Source organism: Oncorhynchus kisutch, unplaced genomic scaffold (genome assembly GCF_002021735.2).
Source record: "Oncorhynchus kisutch isolate 150728-3 unplaced genomic scaffold, Okis_V2 scaffold1125, whole genome shotgun sequence".
Classification (NCBI taxonomy): domain Eukaryota; kingdom Metazoa; phylum Chordata; class Actinopteri; order Salmoniformes; family Salmonidae; genus Oncorhynchus; species Oncorhynchus kisutch.
The window spans coordinates 1-25495 of record NW_022263070.1 but is presented as its reverse complement, the minus strand read 5'-3'; the positions used below and the strand labels follow the sequence as shown (position 1 = coordinate 25495).

The following is a 25495-nucleotide window of genomic DNA, read 5'->3' as shown; positions in this document are numbered from 1 at the left end:
TAGGCCTACACTTTCTCCATCCAATATTCATCTTTGAGGTAGGGCGGGGGGGGGAGTACAGAACTGTACTGTAGTCATTTATCAAATCCAACTTTATTTGTCACATGCGTCGAATACAACATGTTTAGACCTTACCGTTAAATGCTTATTTACGAGCTCTTTTAACCAACAGTGCAATTCAAGAAATAGTTAAGAAAATATTTACCAAAAAAGCAAACAAAAGTAACACAATAAAATAACAATAACGAGGGTATATACAGGGGGTACCGGTACCGAGTAAATGTGCGGGGGTACAGGTTAGTCGAGGTAATTTGTACATGTGACTATGCATAGACATGAAAACCAGACTGTAATATATTATTATGTAAATGATGAGAATATTCTATTAACAAGTTCTTATAACAACGTGAACATCAGATAACAGGGCAACCAATGAAACGAGGCGAGAAAGGTGGTATCAAACCCAGCTTGTCCAATTACAGTCTCGCAAATATCTTCTCCAAACCCCGGAGCACCTAGCAAGGTAAACGGCTTCAGCAACACTGGAACTTAGGTCATCACAGTGTTATTATATGATTTTCAATTCAGTGCCGTTTACCACCATTTGAAACTGGATTCTGTCATATTTGTTCGCATCAATTAACAGAAGTAGTCTTCATAAGGTACGTTTGATATTTAATTTAATATAATACGGGGATGTTTCATCCAACATTAGTTAACTGACGTACGCGGTGTCTTGATGCCAGTGTTCAGCATCACCCAGCAACAGACAGGTTTTTGTTACCATCGTGCAACGTTTAACCACAATTTCGAGTGACATTAGTTACAAATGTCAATTTCTGCAGAAACATTACATTTAATTCACATTCACGCCACTATTTTATGACTGTTGTGTTGTCTCGTTATTTTGAAGGTAACAAAATGTCTGCTTTCGTTGCCAGTTTCATTCATCAACAAAATCACGGCGAGGATGACTGACACGGAGATAGAGGGTCCGGGGAGACACAGGAACGGTGATGTGCTCGCAGAATCGGCGACAAAAAGAGATGATGTGTTTGATGAAACGTACAAAGAGAAAGAAGGTCCTAAACCTTCAATGATAATCGTGTGGAGAAATATCATATTGATGACTTTATTGCACATTGGAGCCGTGTACGGCATCACCCTCGTCCCATCTGCTCATGTTTTGACCTGGGCTTGGTGTAAGTATGATAAAGCTAACCCACTTGTTATTTCAAATGAACTGAGTTTTCATATTGTTTTTATTGCGTAGTTAATTTTCACCTCGGATTGTGCACACAGCACAGCTGGATTCGCCAGTCTTCAGTGCTGCGTAGCGCAAACTCCCTGCCTCTTTCTCTCTCCCCTGCTGGTGAACACGGATGGTTGTCATTTCTCAGCAAATGTAATACTATAATAACCAGACATGTAGAAAGTTCTAGATACAATTGTTATTATGCATTCATTAAAAAATACTCTTATTCCAAATATGACGTACGCGGTCATTTCGCTACACTCGCATTAACATCTGCTAACCATGTGTATGTGACAAATAAAATGTGATTTGATTTGTATCCCGGAGATAAACTCCAAATGAATGATTCTATGGAAAAGAGACATTCTAATCTGTTGACCCTTCCACTCTGTTTGACGGTGTATATTATTATTCACTATCGCTCGTTTATACTCTGTTATGGAATAGCAGACCCTTTTTCTGGATTAGATGGCAAACAAATGAATGAATGTTTTTGGGAAAACCAGAGAGTACAAGACCCATTCTCTGCCACCTGATGCTATTCATGTTTATGGTCGTGTTTCCTCGGTTTAATCATGCAAATGATTCTGCGCAAGGAGCTGTTGTCATCCGACCATTGAAATATATTTTGTTCCTCTTATCTTCCTTGTTCTCTCTCTTTCCACACAGTTGTGTTTTGCTTTTTAACAAGTGCTTTAGGAGTGACTGCGGGGGCTCACCGGCTATGGAGCCACAGGTCCTACAAGGCCTCGTTACCTCTCAGAATCTTCCTTGCCACTGCCAACTCCATGGCCTTTCAGGTACAACATGGGTCTTTCCCACTTCACCTTTTATTGAACCGGGTTGAACATCAGAAGACAGACAATAGCGGTACACAAACAAAAACCTCTTCCATTGTTATGATGAACAAACTTTCCCCGAAGTATCATTCTGTTAGCCTGGTCAAGCAGACGACTGCATGCAGTCAGAATGTGAGCTGCTCGTGAGATCAGGCTGTAATGTAGAATGTTCATTCAAATTATGCTAATTTACAGTGCCTTTGGAAAGGATTCAGACCCCTTGACTTTATACACATTTGTTACGTTACAGCCGTAATCTAAATTGGGTTGAAATATATTTGTATACGCACAATACCCCATAATGACAAAGCAAAAACAGGTTTTTGAGATATTTTTGCTAATGTATAAAAAATAATTATAATATAATATATAATATATATACTTATTTACATAAGTATTCAGACCTTTTGCTATGAAACTCAGGTGAGCTCAGGTGCATCCTGTTTCCATTGATCATCCTTGAGACATTTCTACAACTTGATTGGAATCAACCTGTGGTAAATTCAATTGATTGGACATGATTTGGAAAGACCCACACCTGTCTATATAAGGTCCCACAGTTGACAGTGCATGTCAGAGCAAAAACCAAGCCATGAGGTTGAAGGAATTGTCCTTAGAGCTCAGAGACAGGATTGTGTTGAGGCTCCGATCTGGGGAAGGGTACCAAAACATCCCTGCAGCATTGAAGGTCCCCTTAAACACAGTGGCCACCATCATTCTTAAATGGAAGAAGTTTGGAACCAACAAGACTAGTTGTAGCTGGCCTCACGGCCAAACTGAGCGATCGGGGGAGAAGGGCCTTGGTCAGGGCTGTGACGACGAACCTCGATGGTCACACTGACAGAGTTCCTCTGTGAAGATGGGAGAACCTTCCAGAAGGACAACCATCTCTGCAGCACTCCACCAATCAGGCCTTTATTGTAGAGTGGCCAGATGGAAGCCACTCTTCAGTAAAAGGCACATGACAGCCCTTTGTGCTGTTGTCTGTGCCCAATAATGTTTGTACCATGTTTTGTGCTGCTACCATGTTGTGTTGCTACCATGTTGTTTTGTCATGTCTTGCTGCCTTGCTATGTTGTTGTCTTAGGTCTCTCTTTATGTAGTGTTGTGTCCTTTTGGTAGGCCGTCATTTAAAAAAATAATTAGTTCTTAACTGACTTGCCTAGTTAAATAAAGGTTAAATAATAAACAAATAAATAAAAACAGCCTGCTTGGAGTTTGCCAAAAGGAACCTAAAGACTCAGACCATGAGAAACAAGAATCTATGATGAAACCAAGATTATTAAACTCTTTGGCCTGAATAACGTCTGGAGGAAACCTGGAACTATCCTGACAGTGAAGCATGGTGGTGGCAGCATCATGTCTGGAGGAAACCTGGAACCATCCCTACGGTGAAGCATGGTGGTGGCAGCATCATGTCTGGAGGAAACCTGGAACCATCCCTACGGTGAAGCATGGTGGTGGCAGCATCATGTCTGGAGGAAACCTGGAACCATCCCTACGGTGAAGCATGGTGGTGGCTGCATCATGTCTGGAGGGAACCTGGAACCATCCCTACGGTGAAGCATAGTGGTGGCAGCATCATGTCTGGAGGAAACCTGGAACCATCCCGACAGTGAAGCATGGTGGTGGCAGCATCATGTCTGGAGGAAACCTGGAACCATCCCTACGGTGAAGCATGGTGGTGGCAGCATCATGTCTGGAGGAAACCTGGAACCATTCCTACTGTGAAGCATGGTGGTGGCAGGATCATGTCTGGAGGAAACCTGGAACCATTCCTACTGTGAAGCATGGTGGTGGCAGCATCATGTTATTGGGATGTTTTTCAGCGGCAGGGACTGGGAGAATAGTCAGGATCAAGGCAGAGATGAACAGAGCAAAGTACAGAGAGGTCCTTGATGAAAATCTGCTCCAGAGCGCTCAGGACCTCACCTTCCAACGGGACAATGACCCTAAGCACAGCCAAGACGACGCAGGAATGGCTTCGGGACAAGTCTCTGAATGTCCTTGAGTGGCCCAGCCAGAGCCCGGACTTGGACCCGATTGAACATCTCTGGAGAGACCTGAAAATAGCTGTGCAGCGACACTCCCTATCCAACCTGACAGAGCTTGAGAGGATCTGCAGAGAAGAATGGGAGAAACTCCCCAAATACAGGTGTGCCAAGCTTGTAGCGTCACACCCAAGAAGATTCGAGGCTGTAATCGCTGCCAAAGGTGCTTCAATAAAGTACAGAGTAAAGGGTCTGAATACTTATGTAAATGTGATATTTCCGTTGTTGTTGTTGTTTTCAAACATTAGCAAAAATGTTTGTTTTTTAAAATCTATACACTGTATATATATTTTTGCTTTGTCATTATGGGGTATTGTGTGTAGATTGATTAGAATTATTTTTCAAATCCATTTTAGATTAAGGCTGTAACCTAACAAACGTTTGGAAGAAGTGAATGGGTCTGAAAACTTACCCAAGGCCCTGTATATGTCACATGCAATGGAATGTAATTTGAGTTGACAACACAGCAAAGATTGAAAGGTACACTTCCTGTTTTTATTTCCTGGATAGGTCTAGTTTGAAACTAACAACGTTTAGGCCAATGTAATAATTCCATGCAGAAGCGTTTGAAAATAAACAAATTCATTGGACCAGCGTCGCGTTGCTGATTCTACAGGATTAGCGATTAAAAAGGACTGCAAGTGAATTTTAGCCGTACTGAAAGTTCGCCATGAAAGTGGAGAATAAACACAATCGTAGTTCATTTCAGCTAACTACTCAGTAAACACAGAATAACTGTCGTTCTGGTCATTTAAAAGTTTTTCAAATAATCGACATCCACTTATATTACTTGATGTCCCGACCGCTGGTCACGTGTTCAATGCTCATCCTGTAGAATCAGCACCGGTCCAATGAATTTGTTTCCTTTTCGAACGCTCTGCATGGAATTATTCCGCTGTCTTAACCAGTATGTTAACGACCTAGACATGGGTACACTCAAAATGGCTGCCAAGTCCACCCATTATGCCATCAGGCCCGTTCTATGGATTCTATGTATTTGTCTTTGTGCCCCCCACTACAATGGTACACTCAAAATGGCTGCCAAGTCCACCCATTATGCCATCAGGCCCGTTCTATGGATTCTATGTATTTGTCTTTGTGCCCCCCACTACAATGGTACACTCAAAATGGCTGCCAAGTCCACCCATTATGCCATCAGGCCCGTTCTATGGATTCTATGTATTTGTCTTTGTGCTCCCCACTACAGAATGACATATTTGAATGGGCTCGGGACCACAGAGTTCACCACAAGTTTTCAGAGACCGATGCCGATCCGCACAACGCCGTCCGAGGGTTCTTCTTCGCCCACATCGGTTGGCTCCTGGTGCGTAAACACCCAGACGTCATTGAGAAGGGGAAGAAGCTGGAGCTCAGTGACTTGAAGGCTGACAAGGTCGTCATGTTCCAGAGGAAGTAGGTGTTCCTTCCTGACGATCCATTTCAACCGTATTCCTTGAATTCTCTTTTTCATAACTTTCTGTTCACTTCATAATCTGTGAAGACACTCCCCACTAAACCTGTCCTGTTCATAGTTACAGTGCCTTGCGAAAGTATTCGGCCCCCTTGAACTTTGCGACCTTTTGCCACATTTCAGGCTTCAAACATAAAGATATAAAACTGTATTTTTTTGTGAAGAATCAACAACAAGTGGGACACAATCATGAAGTGGAATGACATTTATTGGATATTTCAAACTTTTTTAACAAATCAAAAACTGAAAAATTGGGCGTGCAAAATTATTCAGCCCCTTTACTTTCAGTGCAGCAAACTCTCTCCAGAAGTTCAGTGAGGATCTCTGAATGATCCAATGTTGACCTAAATGACTAATGATGATAAATACAATCCACCTGTGTGTAATCAAGTCTCCGTATAAATGCACCTGCACTGTGATAGTCTCAGAGGTCCGTTAAAAGCGCAGAGAGCATCATGAAGAACAAGGAACACACCAGGCAGGTCCGAGATACTGTTGTGAAGAACTTTAAAGCTGGATTTGGATACAAAAAGATTTCCCAAGCTTTAAACATCCCAAGGAGCACTGTGCAAGCGATAATATTGAAATGGAAGGAGTATCAGACCACTGCAAATCTACCAAGACCTGGCCGTCCCTCTAAACTTTCAGCTCATACAAGGAGAAGACTGATCAGAGATGCAGCCAAGAGGCCCATGATCACTCTGGATGAACTGCATAGATCTACAGCTGAGGTGGGAGACTCTGTCCATAGGACAACAATCAGTCGTATATTGCACAAATCTGGCCTTTATGGAAGAGTGGCAAGAAGAAAGCCATTTCTTAAAGATATCCATAAAAAGTGTCGTTTAAAGTTTGCCACATGCCACCTGGGAGACACACCAAACATGTGGAAGAAGGTGCTCTGGTCAGATGAAACCAAAATTGCACTTTTTGGCAACAATGCAAAACGTTATGTTTGGCGTAAAAGCAACACAGCTCATCACCCTGAACACACCATCCCCACTGTCAAACATGGTGGTGGCAGCATCATGGTTTGAGCCTGCTGTTCTTCAGCAGGGACAGGGAAGATGGTTAAAATTGATGGGAAGATGGATGGAGCCAAATACAGGACCATTCTGGAAGAAAACCTGATGGAGTCTGCAAAAGACCTGAGACTGGGACGGAGATTTGTCTTCCAACAAGACAATGATCCAAAACATAAAGCAAAATCTATAATGGAATGGTTCAAAAATAAACATATCCAGGTGTTAGAATGGCCAAGTCAAAGTCCAGACCTGAATCCAATCGAGAATCTGTGGAAAGAACTGAAAACTGCTGTTCACAAATGCTCTCCATCCAACCTCGAGCTCGAGCTGTTTTGCAAGGAGGAATGGGAAAAAATGTCAGTCTCTCGATGTGCAAAACTGATAGAGACATACCCCAAGCGACTTACAGCTGTAATCGCAGCAAAAGGTTGCTCTACAAAGTATTAACTTAAGGGGGCTGAATAATTTTGCACGCCCAATTTGTCAGTTTTTGATTTGTTAAAAAAGTTTGAAATATCCAATAAATGTCATTCCACTTCATGATTGTGTCCCACTTGTTGTTGATTCTTCACAAAAAAATACTGTTTTATATCTTTATGTTTGAACCTGAAATGTGGCAAAAGGTCGCAAAGTTCAAGGGGGCCGAATACTTTCGCAAGGCACTGTAGATCACCAGTATGACTCCCCACTAAACCTGTCCTGTTCATAGTTAGATCACCAGTATGACTCAGAAGTAAACCTGTCCTGTTCATAGTTAGATCACCAGTATGACTCCCCACTAAACCTGTCCTGTTCATAGTTAGATCACCAGTATGACTCCCCACTAAACCTGTCCTGTTCATAGTTAGATCACCAGTATGACTCCCTACTAAACCTGTCCTGTTCATAGTTAGAGCAACAGTATGACTCCCCACTAAACCTGTCCTGTTCATAGTTAGATCACCAGTATGACTCCCTACTAAACCTGTCCTGTTCATAGTTAGATCACCAGTATGACTCCCCACTAAACCTGTCCTGTTCATAGTTAGATCACCAGTATGACTCCCCACTAAACCTGTCCTGTTCATAGTTAGATCACCAGTATGACTCCCCACTAAACCTGTCCTGTTCATAGTTAGATCACCAGTATGACTCCCCACTAAACCTGTCCTGTTCATAGTTAGATCACCAGTATGACTCCCCACTAAACCTGTCCTGTTCATAGTTAGATCACCAGTATGACTCCCCACTAAACCTGTCCTGTTCATAGTTAGATCACCAGTATGACTCCCCACTAAACCTGTCCTGTTCATAGTTAGATCACCAGTATGACTCCCCACTAAACCTGTCCTGTTCATAGTTAGATCACCAGTATGACTCCCTACTAAACCTGTCCTGTTCATAGTTAGATCAACAGTATGACTCCCCACTAAACCTGTCCTGTTCATAGTTAGATCACCAGTATGACTCCCCACTAAACCTGTCCTGTTCATAGTTAGATCACCAGTATGACTCCCCACTAAACCTGTCCTGTTCATAGTTAGATCACCAGTATGACTCCCCACTAAACCTGTCCTGTTCATAGTTAGATCACCAGTATGACTCCCCACTAAACCTGTCCTGTTCATAGTTAGATCACCAGTATGAAGGTCAGAAGGTTAGGAATAGGAATAATGTGATCATCTGTCAAAGAAGAGGCTGCCAGCCGAGACAGTGTTACTGTGTTGGGTCCTGTAGAGAGAGGTCTGTTAGACTGATAGTCTATCTACTGTGTTGGGTCCTGTAGAGAGAGGTCTGTTAGACTGATAGTCTATCTGCTGTGTTGGGTCTTGTAGAGAGAGGTCTATGTGCTGTGTTGGGTCCTGTAGAGAGAGGTCTATGTGCTGTGTTGGGTCCTGTAGAGAGAGGTCTATCTGCTGTGTTGGGTCCTGTAGAGAGAGGTCTGCCAGACTGACAGTCTATCTGCTGTGTTGGGTCCTGTAGAGAGAGGTCTGTTGGACTGATGTGTGGTAGTAGAGTAGGGGCCTGAGGGCACACACTCAGTGTGTTGTAGATATGTGGTAGTGGAGTAGTGGCCTGAGGGCACACACTCAGTGTGTTGTAGATATGTGGTAGTGGAGTAGGGGCCTGAGGGCACACACTCAGTGTGTTGCAGATATGTGGTAGTGGAGTAGGGGACTGAGGGCACACACTCAGTGTGTTGTAGATATGTGGTAGTGGAGTAGGGGCCTGAGGACACACACTCAGTGTGTTGTAGATATGTGGTAGTGGAGTAGGGGCCTGAGGACACACAGTGTGTTGTAGATATGTGGTAGTGGAGTAGGGGCCTGAGGACACTCAGTGTGTTGTAGATATGTGGTAGTGGAGTAGGGGCCTGAGGACACACAGTGTGTTGTAGATATGTGGTAGTGGAGTAGGGGCCTGAGGACACTCAGTGTGTTGTAGATATGTGGTAGTGGAGTAGGGGCCTGAGGACACACAGTGTGTTGTAGATATGTGGTAGTGGAGTAGGGGCCTGAGGACACTCAGTGTGTTGTAGATATGTGGTAGTGGAGTAGGGGCCTGAGGACACACAGTGTGTTGTAGATATGTGGTAGTGGAGTAGGGGCCTGAGGACACTCAGTGTGTTGTAGATATGTGGTAGTGGAGTAGGGGCCTGAGGACACACAGTGTGTGGTGAAATCTGTTATGAATGTATTGTGATGTTTTTCACAATTGTATAACTGCCTTCATGTTGCCGGACCCCACGGAGAGTAAATGCTGTTACACTGACAGTTTGAATAGACATGTATCTTCTGTTGCTGCCTCCGTACCACAGGTATTACATGATGTCATAGAGGATATGTCTCTGTTCTCTGGTCTTCTCCACAGGTATTACAAGATGTCAGTGGTGCTGATGTGCTTCTCCATCCCCATGTTTGTTCCTTGGTGCCTGTGGGGAGAGAGCCTGTGGCTGGGCTACTTCGTGCCGGGTCTGCTGAGGTACACCCTGGTACTGAACGCTACCTGGCTGGTCAACAGTGCTGCCCACATGTGGGGAAACCGGCCCTACGACACCAACATCAACCCCAGAGAGAACAAGTTTGTCACCCTTAGTGCCATAGGTATGTTAGCTACCTCTTGCCATTTTAAAAGATCTTAAGATCTTTCATTAAGTCGCTCCTTTATAACATGGTAGTTATATCGTAGATGACTCTATACTGGGGTCTCCTGAGTGACGCAGTGGTCTAAGGCACTGCATCGCATTGCTAGCTGTGCCGCTAGAGATTCTGGGTTCGAGTCCAGGCTCTGTCGCGACCGGGAGACCCGTGGGGCAGCGCACAATTGGCCCAGCGTCGTCTGGGTTAGGGGAGGGTTTGGCCCAGCGTCGTCTGGGTTAGGGGAGGGTTTGGCCCAGCGTCGTCTGGGTTAGGGGAGGGTTTGGCCCAGCGTCGTCTGAGTTAGGGGAGGGTTTGGCCCAGCGTCGTCTGGGTTAGGGGAGGGTTTGGCCCAGCGTCGTCTGAGTTAGGGGAGGGTTTGGCCGGCAGGGATATCCTTGTCCCGTCACGCACTAGCGACTCCTGTGGCGGACCGGGCGCAGTGCACGCTGACACGGTCACCAGGTGTACGGCGTTTCCTCCGACACATTAGTGCGATTGGCTTCCGGGTTAAGTGGCCGTTTTGTCTAGAAGCAGTGTGGCTTGGCCGGGTTGTGTTTCGGAGGACGCACGGCTCTTGACCTTCGCCTCCCCTGAGTCCGTAGGGGAGTTGCAGCGATGAGACAAGACTGTAACTACCAATTGGAAACCATAAAATTGAAAACGGGGTAAATAACTAAATAAATGACTCTATACTACACAATTATCGCAGACCAGTAGCCTAACAGAACGAGCGTTGACTTCTGTGCTTGTAATTACCTTCCTGGGTGATATTAAACACGTGATATGTTTTTAACCTGCTGTCAGTTTACTTTGATTCCACCTGTTTGTCAAAGAGATCCAAAGGGGATTGGTTGTTCATTGTCGATGAAGAGCAAGTTTATGAATTTTAGGTTTTTGAGTTGACAGAAAATAATATTTATAGTAGCTCTATATCAAACCATGTGTGGGTGTTCACATCTTACAAGATATCTTGAATATATGATTCTGTGTAAATAACGGCCAACGGTTATCCTGACTGTGGTTTCCTGTCACTTTCAGGTGAGGGGTTCCATAACTATCACCACACCTTCCCATATGATTATGCATCAAGTGAGTTTGGCTGCAAACTGAACCTGACCACCTGTTTCATCGACTTCATGTGTTTCCTCGGCCTGGCAAAGGACCGCAAGAGAGTGTCCACTGAAATAGTGCTGGCCCGGGCTCAGCGCACTGGGGACGGAAGCACCCGGAACCGGAGTGGCTAGGAGGTTGTCCCCAATCTCAAAAAAGCTCCAAAACAAAAACCGATGTAAAAAATAATAAAAAGAAATACATATATATAAAACCGACAAAAGTTTAGTTTGCAGTGTAATTTTGAGAGATGCTTCTCTATCTTGTAGCTACAGTCACAGCTTCACTCTTCTCCTTTGTGAGCTTTTTACAGATTTCCTAAAGAGTTCTTAAAGATTCATGTTAGCTTTTAAAATAAGGACTTTAATCACCTTACGTTTTACTGTTTCATTTCTTCTTCGCTGCAGCAAATAGTCTGTTGTGTGAAATGGTCCAAATCTGTCTGTTGCCAAAGCTGGTATGCTGCCATTGGTCGAGCCTCCCTCAGTAGGCTGGAGGAGGTGTTCATGAGCTGTGAATTCTTCTTCTGCTGCAATGTTACATTGATGTTGCCTAGGCAATCAATCCAGAGTTTCTCTTTAATACTGCTGTCAAGTATTAAAGGAGAGATTGGAAAAATAAGAAAGCTTTAAAAAATAAGAAATAAGAAAAAAAACCATTTTAAACTTGTTTGTTGTGACACCTTTTAAATCTCCCGTCTTGAAGTGAAGCTGTCAGTTGTGTCCATAGCTTTCATGTAATGTGGGTCGTGCAACCAACACAGATACTTTTCTATTCTCAAAGTAACTGTCCAGTGAAAGTCTCACTTTTAAAAGGTCATATTGTGTTTACTCAAACCCAAATAATGTTGTGGACTCGTCCTATACTTGTATTTGTGGCCAAAGCAAAAACTCCAATTCAAAGTTATATCTCAAACAGACGGTTTAAAAAAGCCTTGCTATTTCCTCATAGAGTATGAAGTGCTGGCCAATCAGCGGTTTACTCACATGAATATTTTTAATGACCGGTAGATACGCCCACACCATTCCAACACAGAAAAGCTGCTTTTGAACAGACTTCTTTTTTTTTTAATTGGAAGGGAAACTAATTCATAAAAATCTGGAAGTTACTTTAATACTCAATGATTTACTGGATATTAATGAGGAATAGAGTCCTGAAATGTGGAAAACCATGTTCCATTTCATAGAGTATATGAGATGTATTAGGTTTCAACTGACTTGGTTGTTATTCAACATTGTTAGAGTTTACAGCACAGTGTTTAAATCTTAGTCTTACTTTATTGAGAGGGGTCGCAGTGGAACTGGATAAATGAGAGGGGTCGCAGTGGAACTGGATAAATGAGAGGGGTCGCAGTGGAACTGGATAAATGAGAGGGGTCGCAGTGGAACTGGATAAATGAGAGGGGTCGCAGTGGAACTGGATAAATGAGAGGGGTCGCAGTGGAACTGGATAAATGAGAGGGGTCGCAGTGGAACTGGATAAATGAGAGGGGTCGAGGTGGAACTGGATAAATGAGAGGGGTCGAGGTGGAACTGGATAAATGAGAGGGGTCGAGGTGGAACTGGATAAATGAGAGGGGTCGAGGTGGAACTGGATAAATGAGAGGGGTCGAGGTGGAACTGGATAAATGAGAGGGGTCGCAGTGGAACTGGATAAATGAGAGGGGTCGAGGTGGAACTGGATAAATGAGAGGGGTCGAGGTGGAACTGGATAAATGAGAGGGGTCGCAGTGGAACTGGATAAATGAGAGGGGTCGCAGTGGAACTGGATAAATGAGAGGGGTCGCAGTGGAACTGGATAAATGAGAGGGGTCACAGTGGAACTGGATAAAACACAGGCATGGCGGTACTGTCACAAAAATAGATTTTATACATCTTAGAAAACAAAAGAAGAATACACGCTCCCCCTCCCTAGATTGGCAACCACACATACAGTAAAACCACATTTTTTTATGTGCTGTTTCTTATAGAAGCAGGGCTGATTAACCACATCTGGGGCCCTAGGCAATAATATTTTGAAGCCTCCCCCCCCACTCATGGCAGTGGAGCAAGACATTTTTTAAAGCTAACTTCCTGCAATTGTACACATTTAGCCATGGGGCAGAGATAGCTAATTTCCCAGTTGGTAATCCGGCCATGAATATGAAACAGTTCTCTGTCTATGCCATGGCCATTCTACTGTAGGCTGTGTGTACTCTTTTCACAAGCTATTTGTAGTCTACAGCACTTTTTAATTGAATTGACAAAAAGACAACTCAATAAAAAATTATTTGTTGATACAAGTAAACTAGTAAAAGGTGAATGTAAAATGTAGTTGTTAGGATTATGGCCATAAAATGTACTTCTGAATCCCTGAAGAGGGACCTGCAGTATTTCTTTTAACCTTTATTGAACCAGGCAAGTCAGTTAAGAACACATTCTTATTTACAATGACGGCCTGGGAACAGTGGGTTAACTGGTCTAGGAACAGTGGGTTAACTGGTCTAGGAACAGTGGGTTAACTGGTCTAGGAACAGTGGGTTAACTGGTCTAGGAACAGTGGGTTAACTGGTCTAGGAACAGTGGGTTAACTGGTCTAGGAACAGTGGGTTAACTGGTCTAGGAACAGTGGGTTAACTGGTCTAGGAACAGTGGGTTAACTGGTCTAGGAACAGTGGGTTAACGGGCCTAGGAACAGTGGGTTAACGGGCCTAGGAACAGTGGGTCTAGGAACAGTGGGTTAACTGGTCTAGGAACAGTGGGATAACTGGTCTAGGAACAGTGGGATAACTGGTCTAGGAACAGTGGGTTAACTGGTCTAGGAACAGTGGGTTAACTGGTCTAGGAACAGTGGGTTAAATGCCTTGTTTAAGGGCAGAACGATAGATTTTTACCTTGTCAGCTCTGGGATTTGATCTAGCAACCTTTCAGTTAGTTACTGGCCCAACGTTCTAACCACTAGGCTACCTGCCCCAGTATCCCCAGTCTCATAATATTTAACTTATTGATAACACGGTTATATAAGGAGTTAACCCACATTTAGTTTAAAACATTCACCAACTACTTTACGGTACATTTCTTCCATACCATCCTCTCTGCCATAGCATGAAAATGTTAGTTGATTTTCTCGTAATATTTGATAATAAATCTAACTGCTAAAATAATACCACTTGAGTAAATGAGGGATACAAAGTGTATTGAAGCAGGTGCTTCTACACAGGTGTGGTTTCCTGAGTTAATTAAACAATTAACATCCCATAATGCTTAGGGTCATGCATACAAATGGCTGGGCAGGCCATTATTATGGTTACCATGGCTACGTCCCCATAAGATGACAATGCCCCCATCCACAGGGCACGAGTGGTTTGATAAGCATGAAAACGATGTAAACCAAGTGCCGTCTCAGTCACCTGATCTCAACCCAATTGAACACTTTTACGGGAGATTCTGAAGCGGCGCCTTGAGACGGCGTTTTACACCGCCGCCAACAAAACACCAACTGGTGGAATTTCTCCTGGAATAATGGTGTCGCAAGCCTCCCAACAGAGTTCCAGACACGTGTAGAATCTATGCCAAGGTGAAGCTGTTCTGGCTCGTGGTGGGCCAGCGTTCTATTGACACGATGTTGGTGTTGCTTTTATTTTGCCAGTTACCTCTATGTGCCCATAACGTGCCATTGGTTGGACATGTGTAGTGCAGCCTTACCATAGAGCCATTATTAACCCCTTGTAGCTGGATAATGCTGTTTAGCTACTTAGGTCATAAGATTGTACAAGATTTTAAAACTTTTTCAGACATTTAGCAGACGGCTCTTAACCAGAGCAACTTACAGGAGCAATTAGGGTTAAGTGCCTTGCTCAAGGGCACATCGGCATATATATATATTTTTGCACCTAGTCAGCTCTGGGATTCGAACCAGTGACCTTTCAGTTACTGGGCCAACGCTTAAAAGTGTGGTCTTTGTCATAACCTAAACAACTGCCCTGATTTCCCTGCCACTAGCTAAATAAAGTCAATTAGTTGTTACCCGAGACAGTCGTAGAGCATGCAAAAGATAACATTGACACGGAAGCATTCTTGGTGATGTGTTTTTCTCAGTAAGGTAGTAACACATGCAGTAGGCCCAGGTGTTATTTGGACCATAGAAGATCTAGGGGCCTTTGGATGTTCTACAGAGGCTCAGATTGTGACTTAGGATCTTGTTCAATAAAAGGGAGTTACTTTTCATTCAACTTGAAAGATTCTGTTTGTATGTTAACTTGACAAAATGTTCTTTATGCATTTATTGTGTATTTTTTCGCCATTTGTGGTTTTCATTTACTGAAAGAAAATGGCATGAAAATGTATTGCTTTAAGGACTTTTTTCCTTTGGCAGTAGCACAGAACTTCTAAAAGGAATTATTTGAGCACCTTTTTTAAACAATTTTAAAGGTTCGAAAGCAGCTATTTTTATCGCAATGTCTAGCATTTCTGGGTAACAATTAACTACCTTACTGTGATTGTTTTCAATTAAAAAGGTCAAAAAGAAAAATAGCTTTGTAGCAAAGAGCAATTTCTCAAGCAAATGTTTAGCTTGAACTGTCTGGAAGTGGTTCTGAGTGGGGAGGGGGAAACTGAAAACGAGCTGTTATTGGCAGAGAGGTCTGGAACTCTCTTTCTTATTGGTCGATTAACTCATTTACCACATGGTGATGTCACCATGTGAGGCCAAAACTCCCTCTCACCAAAACAGGCAGAAATTTCAGGCAGTCTTTTCAAACAGCTCTTACATTAAAAGGATATATATATATATATATATAACACAGGAAATCACATTGTTGACTGTACTTAAAAAAGACTGAGTCAGGATACTCTACTACTGCCCAATGCCTTATGATGACTTTAATCCATTCCTGATCCTTTCTGTGTTCACATCCCGTTTAGTTTGGTTAAAAACAGCCAAAGGCAGTGAAAGGCAGAAATGACAGGTACCACAATGCAGATCTAAGTGTTTTAGTTCCATCAGATATGAATGAATTGGTGGTTTACTGTATTTAATGTACTTTAGTGGACCGTGGCTGAGTCTGATAGACGTGCCAACCTGAAGGAGGTACAGAGACAGGACATGACATCTACATGGAACTTTTGAACAAAAAAGGGTCTTTAATGTTAGCCTGGTCCCGGATCAGTTTGTGCTGTACATCAAAACAGCTGTAGGAGTTGGCTATACAGCACACGTTGATCTGGGAACAGGAATACTTTAATGTGAAATGCTACTGAGAACTAATCGTAGAGTTTTACTGAACTGCAAATTATTACAACAAGTCATTCAAATACTTCTCTTGCAGTATTATTCAACAATCCAAAAAATAAATATTGTTAATTCTGTCATGTTGAGGGAAGCAAAACTGTTATCATTCTTATGTTCTGGTATATGTAAAATGTGAAATATATTCTGAAGTAAAATTCAGAGATAATTTCAATAAATGTATAATTAAATGAATTGTTGTTGCTCTACTGTTTTGCAGTGCAGTTATTTTTCCAGTATTCTTGAAATGCCTTAGCAACAGTCTGACACATTTTGCCTTAGCAACAGTCTGACACATTTTGCCTTAGCAACAGTCTGACACATTTTGCCTTAGCAACAGTCGGACACATTTTGCCTTAGCAACAGTCGGACACATTTTGCCTTAGCAACAGTCTGACACATTTTGCCTTAGCAACAGTCTGACACATTTTGCCTTAGCAACAGTCTGACACATTTTGCCTGAGCAACAGTCTGACACATTTTGCGAGGAATGTTGTAATGCACTGTAAATAGAATATTTTCTACAGGTGGGAAATATACCGTGTTGAAGATACTGTATGTTCCTGTATTTAAATGCCACATTGATATGAATTAATATATTGTTCAAATGCCCAGTCAAATAAAAAATACATTGTACCTTTTGCCTAATCTGTAAGTAAAGTTGTAAATATTATATAATAATCTCAATAATAACAGACCTGATAATAAGCCAAAGCACAATCAACACGTCAAAGACGAGGGGAAATTAACTGAGTCGTGTATTCACCAGTGCACACTTTTTCAAAACGTTTTGCAACAGAAAAGGAAAACAAACATTTCTTATTGGACAAGTTACGGTAGATCAGTGGTCTCTAAACTTTTTATAGTCCCGTACCCCTTCACATATTCAACGTCCAGCTGTACCCCCTCTAGCACCAAGGTCAGCCCACTCTCAAATGTTGTTTTTTGCCTTCATTGTAAGCCTGCAACACACACACTATACGATACATTTATTAACCATAAGAATGAGTGTGAGTTTTTGTCACAACCTGGCTCGTGGGAAGTGACACAGAGCTCCGATAGGACCAGGGTACAAATAATAATATAATAATAATCAATAATTTTGCTCTTTATTTAACCATCTTACATAGAAAACCTTATTTGTTCATTGAAAATAGTGAATAACTCACCACAGGTTAATGAGAAGGGTGTGAATAACTCACCACAGGTTAATGAGAAGGGTGTGCTTGAAAGGAAGCACATAACTCTGTGGTGTTGGGTTGTATTGGAGAGAGTCTCAGACTTAAATCATTTCCCACACAGAGTCTGTGCCTGTATTTAGTTTTCATGCTAGTGAGGGCAGAGAATCCTCTCTCACATAGGTACATGGTTGTAAAGGGCATCAGTGTCTTAACAGCACAATTTGCCAAGACAGGATACTCTTGAGCACAGCCCAATCCAGAAATCTGGCAGTGGCTTCTGATTAAATTCAATTTTCACCGAACTGATTGTTGCAATTTCAATGAGGCTCTCTTGTTCAGATATCGATAAGTGGACTGGAAGCAGGACATGAAAGTTATATAATGAATCCAGTTGTTTGTGTCATCCATTTCGGGAAAGTACCTGCGTATTTGCTCACCCAACTCACTCAAGTGCTTTGCTATATATCACATTTGACATTGTCTGTAAGCTTGAGTTCATTTGCACACAAAAAAATCATACAATGATGGAAAGACCTGTGTGTTGTCCTTGTTAATGCAGACAGAGAAGAACTCCAACTTCTTAAAACTTCTTTGGGATTGGTGTCCCTTCCATGGGACGGTTGAGCTAATGTAGGCTAATGCGATTAATCTAACTGCACTGTCCAATTCACAGTAGCTATTACAGTGAAAGAATACCATTCTATTGTTTGAGGAGAGTGCACAGTTTTGAATATGAAAAGTTATTCATAAACAAATTAGACACATTTGGGCAGTCTTCATACACCATTTTGAACAGAAATGAAATGGTTCATTGGATCAGTCTAAAACGTTGCACATGCAGTGCTGCCATCTAGTGGACAACATCTAAATTGCACCTGGGCTGGAATAATACATTATAGCCTTTATTTTGCATTTCAAAGATGATGGTACGAACGGTTGGTTTTTTCTTTGCATCATCTTTTACCACATATATTGTGTTATATTCTACTACATTCCTTTCACATTTACATAAACTTCAAAGTGTTTCCTTTCAAATGGTACCAAGAATATTCATATCCTTGCTTCAGGTCCTGAGCTACAGGCAGTTAGATTTCGGTATGTCATTTTAGGCCAAAATTTTTTTTTAAAGGTGCGGATCTGAATTCATCATAGCCTCAATTTTGTCCTGCACATTGAATATAGTTGCTGAGAGTCCCTGTAATCCCTAGATTCACATCATTCAGGGGAGAAAAAAATATCACCCAGATCGGCCAGTCGTGTAAGAAACTCGTCATCATGCAACCGGTCAGACAAGTGAAAATTATGGTCAGTAAAGAAAACTTTAAGCTTGTCTCTCAATAAAAAAAACGTGTCAATAGTTTGTCCCTTGATAACCAGCCCACTTCTGTATGTTGTAAAAGCCTTACATGGTTGCTGCCTACATCATTGCATAGTGCAGAAAATACACAAGAGTTCAGGGGCCTTGCTTTAGCAAAGTTAACCATTTTCACTGTAGTGTTCAAAACGTCTTTCAAGCTGTCAAGCATTCCCTTGGCAGCAAGAACCTCTCCGTGGATGCTGCAGTGTACCCAAGTGGCGTCGGGAGCAACTGCTGGCACGCACGTTACGACTCTACTATGTCATGGCTTTTGCTCCACCATCATCGGGGGGGGGTGTAACGGATGTGAAACGCTATTTAGCGCGCATCACCGCTAAATAGCGTTTCAATCGGTGACGCCACTTGCTCTGAGACCTTGAAGTAGTGGTTCCCCTCTGTTACAGAGGCAGTGAAACGAGGCTACTTAGGCGAGAAAAAAACTCACCCAAATGTTTAGCCCCGTTGGAAAATATTATAATTATTTTTTTAAATGTGAATCACATTTTTATTTTGCGTACCCCCGACGGCATTGCGCGTGTACCCCAGTTTGGGAATTCCTGCCTGTTTCAGCCCAACATTAAGCCACGGTATCTAGGATTTCATAACGCGCCTCTGTTAGCTATCCCAACCAGACAATTCTCATCGGACCCGGGATTCAAACCTGCAACCCGTATGATTTTATTAAAGTAATAATAAGGGATTCAGGTTGAAATCCATAGACAAATATACAGGTCAGTTTGCTTATCTCTCCCTCAACGTCAACAAAAGGAAGGAGATGATCGTGGACTACAGGAGACAGCAAAGAGACCAGGTCATGAGATCAGGAAAAACTCCAGGCCCGAGAAAAGACACTTGCTAATTTTTCCACACCACTTTTGAACACGTGGTGCCACCTCTGGCTCATTCTGACGTCTTAATATCTTGTTCTTTATTGTTATTATTATTATTTTAAACCTTTGGATTATGTGCGTATTGTTATTTTGTATTGCTAGATATTACTGCACTACTTGAACTAGATACATAAGCATTTTGCTGGAACTGCGATAAAACGGTACGTAGCCGTACTTCAATGAGATTTGATTCCACTTAAAACATCATCTGGCTCAATCATGGGGCCCCATAAGGGCAATTAAATTCAAAGGGCTTTATTGTCAAAGCAAGTGAAATAGATCATAAACAAAAGTGAAATAAATCATATAAAATGAACAGTAAACATTACACTCGCAAAAGTTCCAAAGGAAATAGAGACATTTCAAATGTCATATTATGTCTATATACAGTATTGCAACGAATACAAAAGGGAAAATGAATAAAACATAAATATGGGTTGTATTTACAATGGTGTTTGTTCTTCACTGGTTGCCCTTTTCTTGCTGCTGTGATGGCACACTGGTATTTCACCCAATAGATATGGGAGTTTTCAAATTCTTTGTGGGTCTGTGTAATCTGAGGGAAATATGTGACTGACTTGCCTAGTTAAATAAAGGTAAAGAAAAAAATAAATAAATATGGTCATACATTTGGCAGTTGGTTCGGAAGTGCAGCTCAGTTTCCACCTCATTTTGTGGGCAGTGAACACACAGTCTGTCTTCTCTTGAGAGCCATGTCTATCTACGGCGTCCGTTCTCAATATCAAGGCTATGCTCACCAAGTCTGTACATAGTCAAAGCTTTCCTTAAGTTTGGGTCAGTCACAGTGGTCAGGTATTCTGCCACTGTGTACTCTCTGTTTAGGGCCAAATAGCATTCTAGTTTGCTCTGTTTTTATGTTAATTCTTTCCAATGTGTCAAGTAATTATATTTTTGTTTTCTTATGATTTGGTTGGGTCTAATTGTGTTGCTGTCCTGGGGCTCTGTTTGTGTTTGTCAACAGAGCCCCAGGACCAGCCTGCTTCTCCAGGTTCATCTCTCTGTAGGTGATGGCATTGTTATGGAAAGTTTGGCTCCATCTAGTAGGCAATACCAGCGTGACCCCACCACCTCGTCCCTACTTACTGCGTGGCGTCATTAGAAAGCGCCCTACAACGGCTATTATAGCATTATTTTTTTATTTACCTCAAGCTGCGTCCCGCAATGGAAGTAAACAGGGACGAAGCAGAGCGTTGCATTGACATTGCAACTGCTGCATTAACAAATAATCAAGCAGAGAAGGCTGTTAGGTTTCTAGAAAAGGCACAGAAACTTTTTCCGACGGATAAGGCGAGAGGTAAGAGACGGCCGCTTGAGAAGCGAAATGAATGCCAGCTAGCATCCAGGCTATATTTTTTCTTGGGAAATTGAGGGCCCTCTATAGTTACGAAAATACGTTACCCATCTCGTTGCTATAGCTAGCTAATTATCGCAGAGTTTTCATATAAAACATCTAATCTGTCTGGATTTTGCATTGTCACTGTTGTAGTATACACAGTCCGTTTAATTCTGCTGGTTATATTAGCGAGCTACCTAACGCTAGTTATGTAGTCAGTACATTCAGTTGCACCCAATCTCATGTTGCTAGTTAAATACAAACGGTGTAGCTGCATAGCTAGCGGTCTTTGACGCTGTTACTTCGAATAACTCACTCCGTGTGCTTCTGACTGTACAAGAGGGAGATGTCATCAGAGATTTGCCCCAATGGGCCTGCTCAGTGGAGACGTTTCTGTTAATGTTCCTCTAAATGTTACTCTATCTGTATTTCCAGCACTGCTGGACTTGATTGCAAAAAATGGTTTCACCCCTGGTCATGACAACCAGTCAACCAGTGATGGCACTGGGCCAAGGCAGCGAAGACCAGGGGAGGAGGACCAAGGAGAGAAGGCCTCGCAGACAGCCAAATCCTACACCTCAGATCAACTGGATGCTGTCAAGAAGTAGGATGCATGGATTTTAGTGTCATTGCAATTATTATCATATAAAATGTAATTGCAAGGAAAATGAAGGAAAAAACTTAGTCAGTTGCACAACTGAATCAAAATGTGTCTCCCCTCAATTAACCCTCTGAATCAGAGAGGTGCGAGGGGTTTGCTTTAACCAACCCCTCTGAATCAGAGAGGTGGGGGGGGGGGGGTTGCTTTAACCCAACCCCTCTGAATCAGAGAGGTGGGTGGGGGGGGGTTGGTTTTAACCCAACCCCTCTGAATCAGAGAGGTGCGAGGGGTTGCTTTAACCCAACCCCTCTGAATCAGAGAGGTGAGGGGGGGTTGCTTTAACCCAACCCCTCTGAATCAGAGAGGTGCGAGGGGTTGCCTTTAATCGAAATCCATGTCATCCCTGCCCGGAGAACCAGTTGTTGGGGGTTAAATGCGAAAGGTCGCTGGCTTGGATTCGAACAGATTTTTCACCCAACGCTCTTACCCGTTAGGCTACCTGCCGCCCCAACGCTCTTACCCGTTAGGCTACCTGCCGCCCATACGCTCTTACCCGTAGGGCTACCTGCCGCCCAACGCTCTTACCCGTTAGGCTACCTGCCGCCCAACGCTCTTACCCGTTAGGCATACCTGCCGCCCAACGCTCTTACCCGTTAGGCTATCTGCTGCCCACCGCTCTTACCCGTTAGGCTACCTGCCGCCCAACGCTCTACCCGTTAGGCATACCTGCCGCCCAACGCTGTACCCGTTAGGCTACCTGCCGCCCAACGCTCTTACCCGTTAGCTATCTGCTGCCCAACGCTCTTACCCGTTAGGCACCTGCCGCCCAACGCTCTTACCCGTTAGGCTACCTGCCGCCCAACGCTGTTACCCGTTAGGCTACCTGCCGCCCAACGCTCTTACCCGTTGGCTAACTGCCGCCCAACGCTGTTCCCCGTTAGGCTACCTGCGCCCAACGCTGTTACCCGTTAGGCTACCTGCCGCCCAACGCTGTTACCCGTTAGGCTACCTGCCGCCCAACGCGGTACCGTTAGGCTACCTGCCGCCCAACGCTGTTACCCGTTAGGCTACTGCCGCCCAACGCGCTTAACCGCTCTTACCCGTTAGGCTACCTGCCGCCCAACGCTGTTACCCGTTAGGCTACCTGCCGCCCAACGCTCCTGCTGAGCTGGGACCATATATATATATATGTGTTGATAAAAGCATCTGCTAAATGGCATGTTATATTGAAACTGCGTCAAGGCTTCTAAAACATTAACATCAAACATCTGTTTAACTCCCACTTTCCACAATGAATCTTCCTTATCAGAACATGAAAATATCTTGAAACAATTTAGTGTTTTGTCTTTTATTAGTTGTCTTCTTTGTTTCCAGAATAAAACAGTGTAAAGACTTCTATGAGATTCTTGGAGTGAAGAAAGATGCGTCCGAAGATGATCTCAAGAAGTCATATCGAAAATTAGCGTTGAAATTCCATCCCGACAAAAAACCACGCACCAGGTGCCACTGAGGCGTTTAAAGGTACGCCCCCAAACCATACTTATTTTCTTAATTGTTTGAATGTGATAACCATTCAAAGGATCCGGTTTGGCGGACACAGATTAAGCCTAGTGGACTAAAAGGTGTTAAAATGAGAATGCTTTCTAGTCTAATCTGTATCCAGGAAACCGGTCCCAATGAATTGTATATCATTTAATTCATTTGAAGGTACTACAAAGGTGTTTGTTTTCCCCCAGCTATTGGAAATGCCTATGCCTGCTTGAGTAATGCTGACAAGAGGAAACAGTATGACCAGTGTGGTGAGGAGAAGAGAATCCGTCAAGACAGGGCCAGACCAACGGCGACTTCCAGGCCGCTATTTCACCCAGGACCTCTTCAATATGTTCTTCGGAGGGGTTTTCCAGCAAGTGAGGACACCCCACACACACACACACACACACACACACACACACACACACACACACACACACACATTTTTACTGCCACCTCCCTGCTAATGCTTATCTAGTGGTCGTCTGTTTTGCTTCTCAAGGCAACGTTCATGTATACAGAAATGGGCATCAGAGACCCAGCGGGACAACGGGGACAACAGAGAGAGTATGCCAGTTTTTTATTTTTTTTGATTGCACATTTTCCAGTTCAGGTCATTTAAGGTAGATAAATTTAGCCATTTCTAATGGCTTCTAATGTAATGCTGCTGTACACGCAGGGGGAGTACTTGTGGTTTTTACACTGCCTGCAAACTGAGATCTACTTGGGTAGAACTGTATTGTTACACTATGTGAAAAAGTATGTGGACACTTGCTTGTCCAACATCTCATTCCAAAATCATGGGCATTAATATGGAGTTGGTCCCCCCCTTTTGCTGCTATAACAGCCTCCACTCTTCTGGGAAGGCTTTCCACTAGATGTTGGAACATTGTTGTGGGGGCATGCTTCCATTCAGCCACAACAGCATTAGTGAGGTCTGACACTGATGTTGGGTGATTAGGTCTGGCTCGCAGTCGGCGTTCCAATTCATCCCAATGGTTTTTGATGGAGTTGAGGCCAGGGCTCAGTGCAGGCCAGTCAAGTTCCACTTCCACACCGATCTCGACAAACAATTTCTGTATGGACCTCGCTTTGTGTACAGGGTCATTGTCATGCTGAAACAGAAAAGGGCCTTCCCCAAACTGTTGCCAGAAAGTTGGAAGCACAGAATTGTCTTAAATGTCATTGTATGCTGTAGCGTTAAGATTTCCCTTCACTGGAACTAAGGGGCCTAGCTCGAACCATGAAAAACAGCCCCAAACCATTATTCCTCCTCCACCAAACGTTACAGTTGGCACTATGCATTGGGGCAGGTAGCGTTCTCCTGGCATCTGCCAACACCAGATTTGTGTGTGTGAGAATGTGTTTCCACTGCTCCAGAGCCCAATGGCGGTGAGCTTTACACCACTCCAGCCGACACTTGGCATTGCGCATGGTGATCTTAGGCTTGTGTGTAGTGCTCGGCCATGGAAGTCCATTTCATGAAGCTCCTGACAAACAGTTATTGTGCTGACGTTGCTTCCAGAGGCAGTTTTGAACATGGTAGTGAGTGTTGCAACCGAGGACAGACAATTTTTATGCTCTATGGGCTACATCGCTCGGCGGTCCTGTTCTGTGAGCTTATGTGGCCTACCACTTCACGGCTGAGCCGTTGTTGCTCCTAGACGTTTCCACTTCAATATAACAACACTTAGTTGCCCGGGGCAGCTCTAGCAGGGCAGACATTTGATGAACTGACTTGTTGAGAGGTGGCATCTTATGACAGTGCCATGTTGAAAGTCACTGAGCTCTTCAATAAGGCCGTTCTACTACAAATGTTTGTCTATGGAGATTGCATGGCAGCGTGCTCAGTTTGTATACCTGTCAGCAACGGGTGTGGCTGAAATAGCCGAATTCACTCATTTGAAACAAAAAAAAAGGTGTGTCCAATACTTTGAAATCTAGTTGTGTGTTGAACTTAGCCTGTGCAAAGTGGATTGCTAGGCTGTAAGGCCGGTCAGGTTGGTTGTTGGTATAGGTAGGTGGTTTGCACTAGTGTTACCCAGTTGTCGTCTAACTAACCTGTATAGTTTACCATGTCAGGTTGTTGTTGTCTAACTAACCTGTATAGTTTACCATGTCAGGTTGTTGTTGTTGTGTCTAACTAACCTGTATAGTTTACCATGTCAGGTTGTTGTTGTTGTCTAACTAACCTGTATAGTTTACCATGTCAGGTTGTTGTTGTTGTCTAACTAACCTGTATAGTTACCATGTCAGGTTGTTGTTGTCGTCTAAACTAACCTGTATAGTTTACCATGTCAGGTTGTTGTTGTCGTTCTAACTAACCTGTATAGTTTACCATTGTCGTAACGGTTGTTGTTGTTTGTCGTCTAACTAACTGTATAGTTTACCATGGTCAGGTTGTTGTTGTTGTCGTCTAATAACCTGTATAGTTTACCATGTCAGGT

At 43.2% G+C, this 25495-nt stretch overlaps 2 protein-coding genes across 5 annotated transcripts; both read left to right on the top strand.

The window, feature by feature from the left end:
- The first annotated feature begins 449 nt into the window (after positions 1–449).
- On the top strand, positions 450–14662 carry LOC116352796 (acyl-CoA desaturase-like). Of its 4 annotated transcripts, none has more exons than XM_031817714.1 (6): positions 450–523; positions 942–1202; positions 1925–2055; positions 5353–5558; positions 9492–9724; positions 10799–11539. In XM_031817714.1, the coding sequence occupies exons 2-6, from the start codon at positions 971–973 to the stop codon at positions 11002–11004; spliced, it is 1008 nt and encodes a 335-aa protein (XP_031673574.1). In that variant the 5' UTR covers positions 450–523; positions 942–970; the 3' UTR covers positions 11005–11539. The 4 variants fall into 4 exon arrangements, with proteins under 4 accessions (XP_031673574.1, XP_031673573.1, XP_031673572.1 ...); XM_031817713.1 differs by having other exon boundaries at positions 490–662; positions 914–1202; XM_031817712.1 differs by having other exon boundaries at positions 491–662; positions 10799–14662.
- Positions 14663–20569: 5907 nt separating this feature from the next.
- On the top strand, positions 20570–23425 carry LOC116364955 (dnaJ homolog subfamily B member 12; the record flags this gene model as incomplete). Its single annotated transcript, XM_074933811.1, is given in 6 exon segments — positions 20570–20878; positions 21353–21521; positions 22893–23001; positions 23003–23039; positions 23255–23329; positions 23332–23425. Coding segments are annotated over 6 exon segments (617 nt in total), but the record flags the coding sequence as incomplete, so codon positions are not given.
- Positions 23426–25495: the final 2070 nt, after the last annotated feature.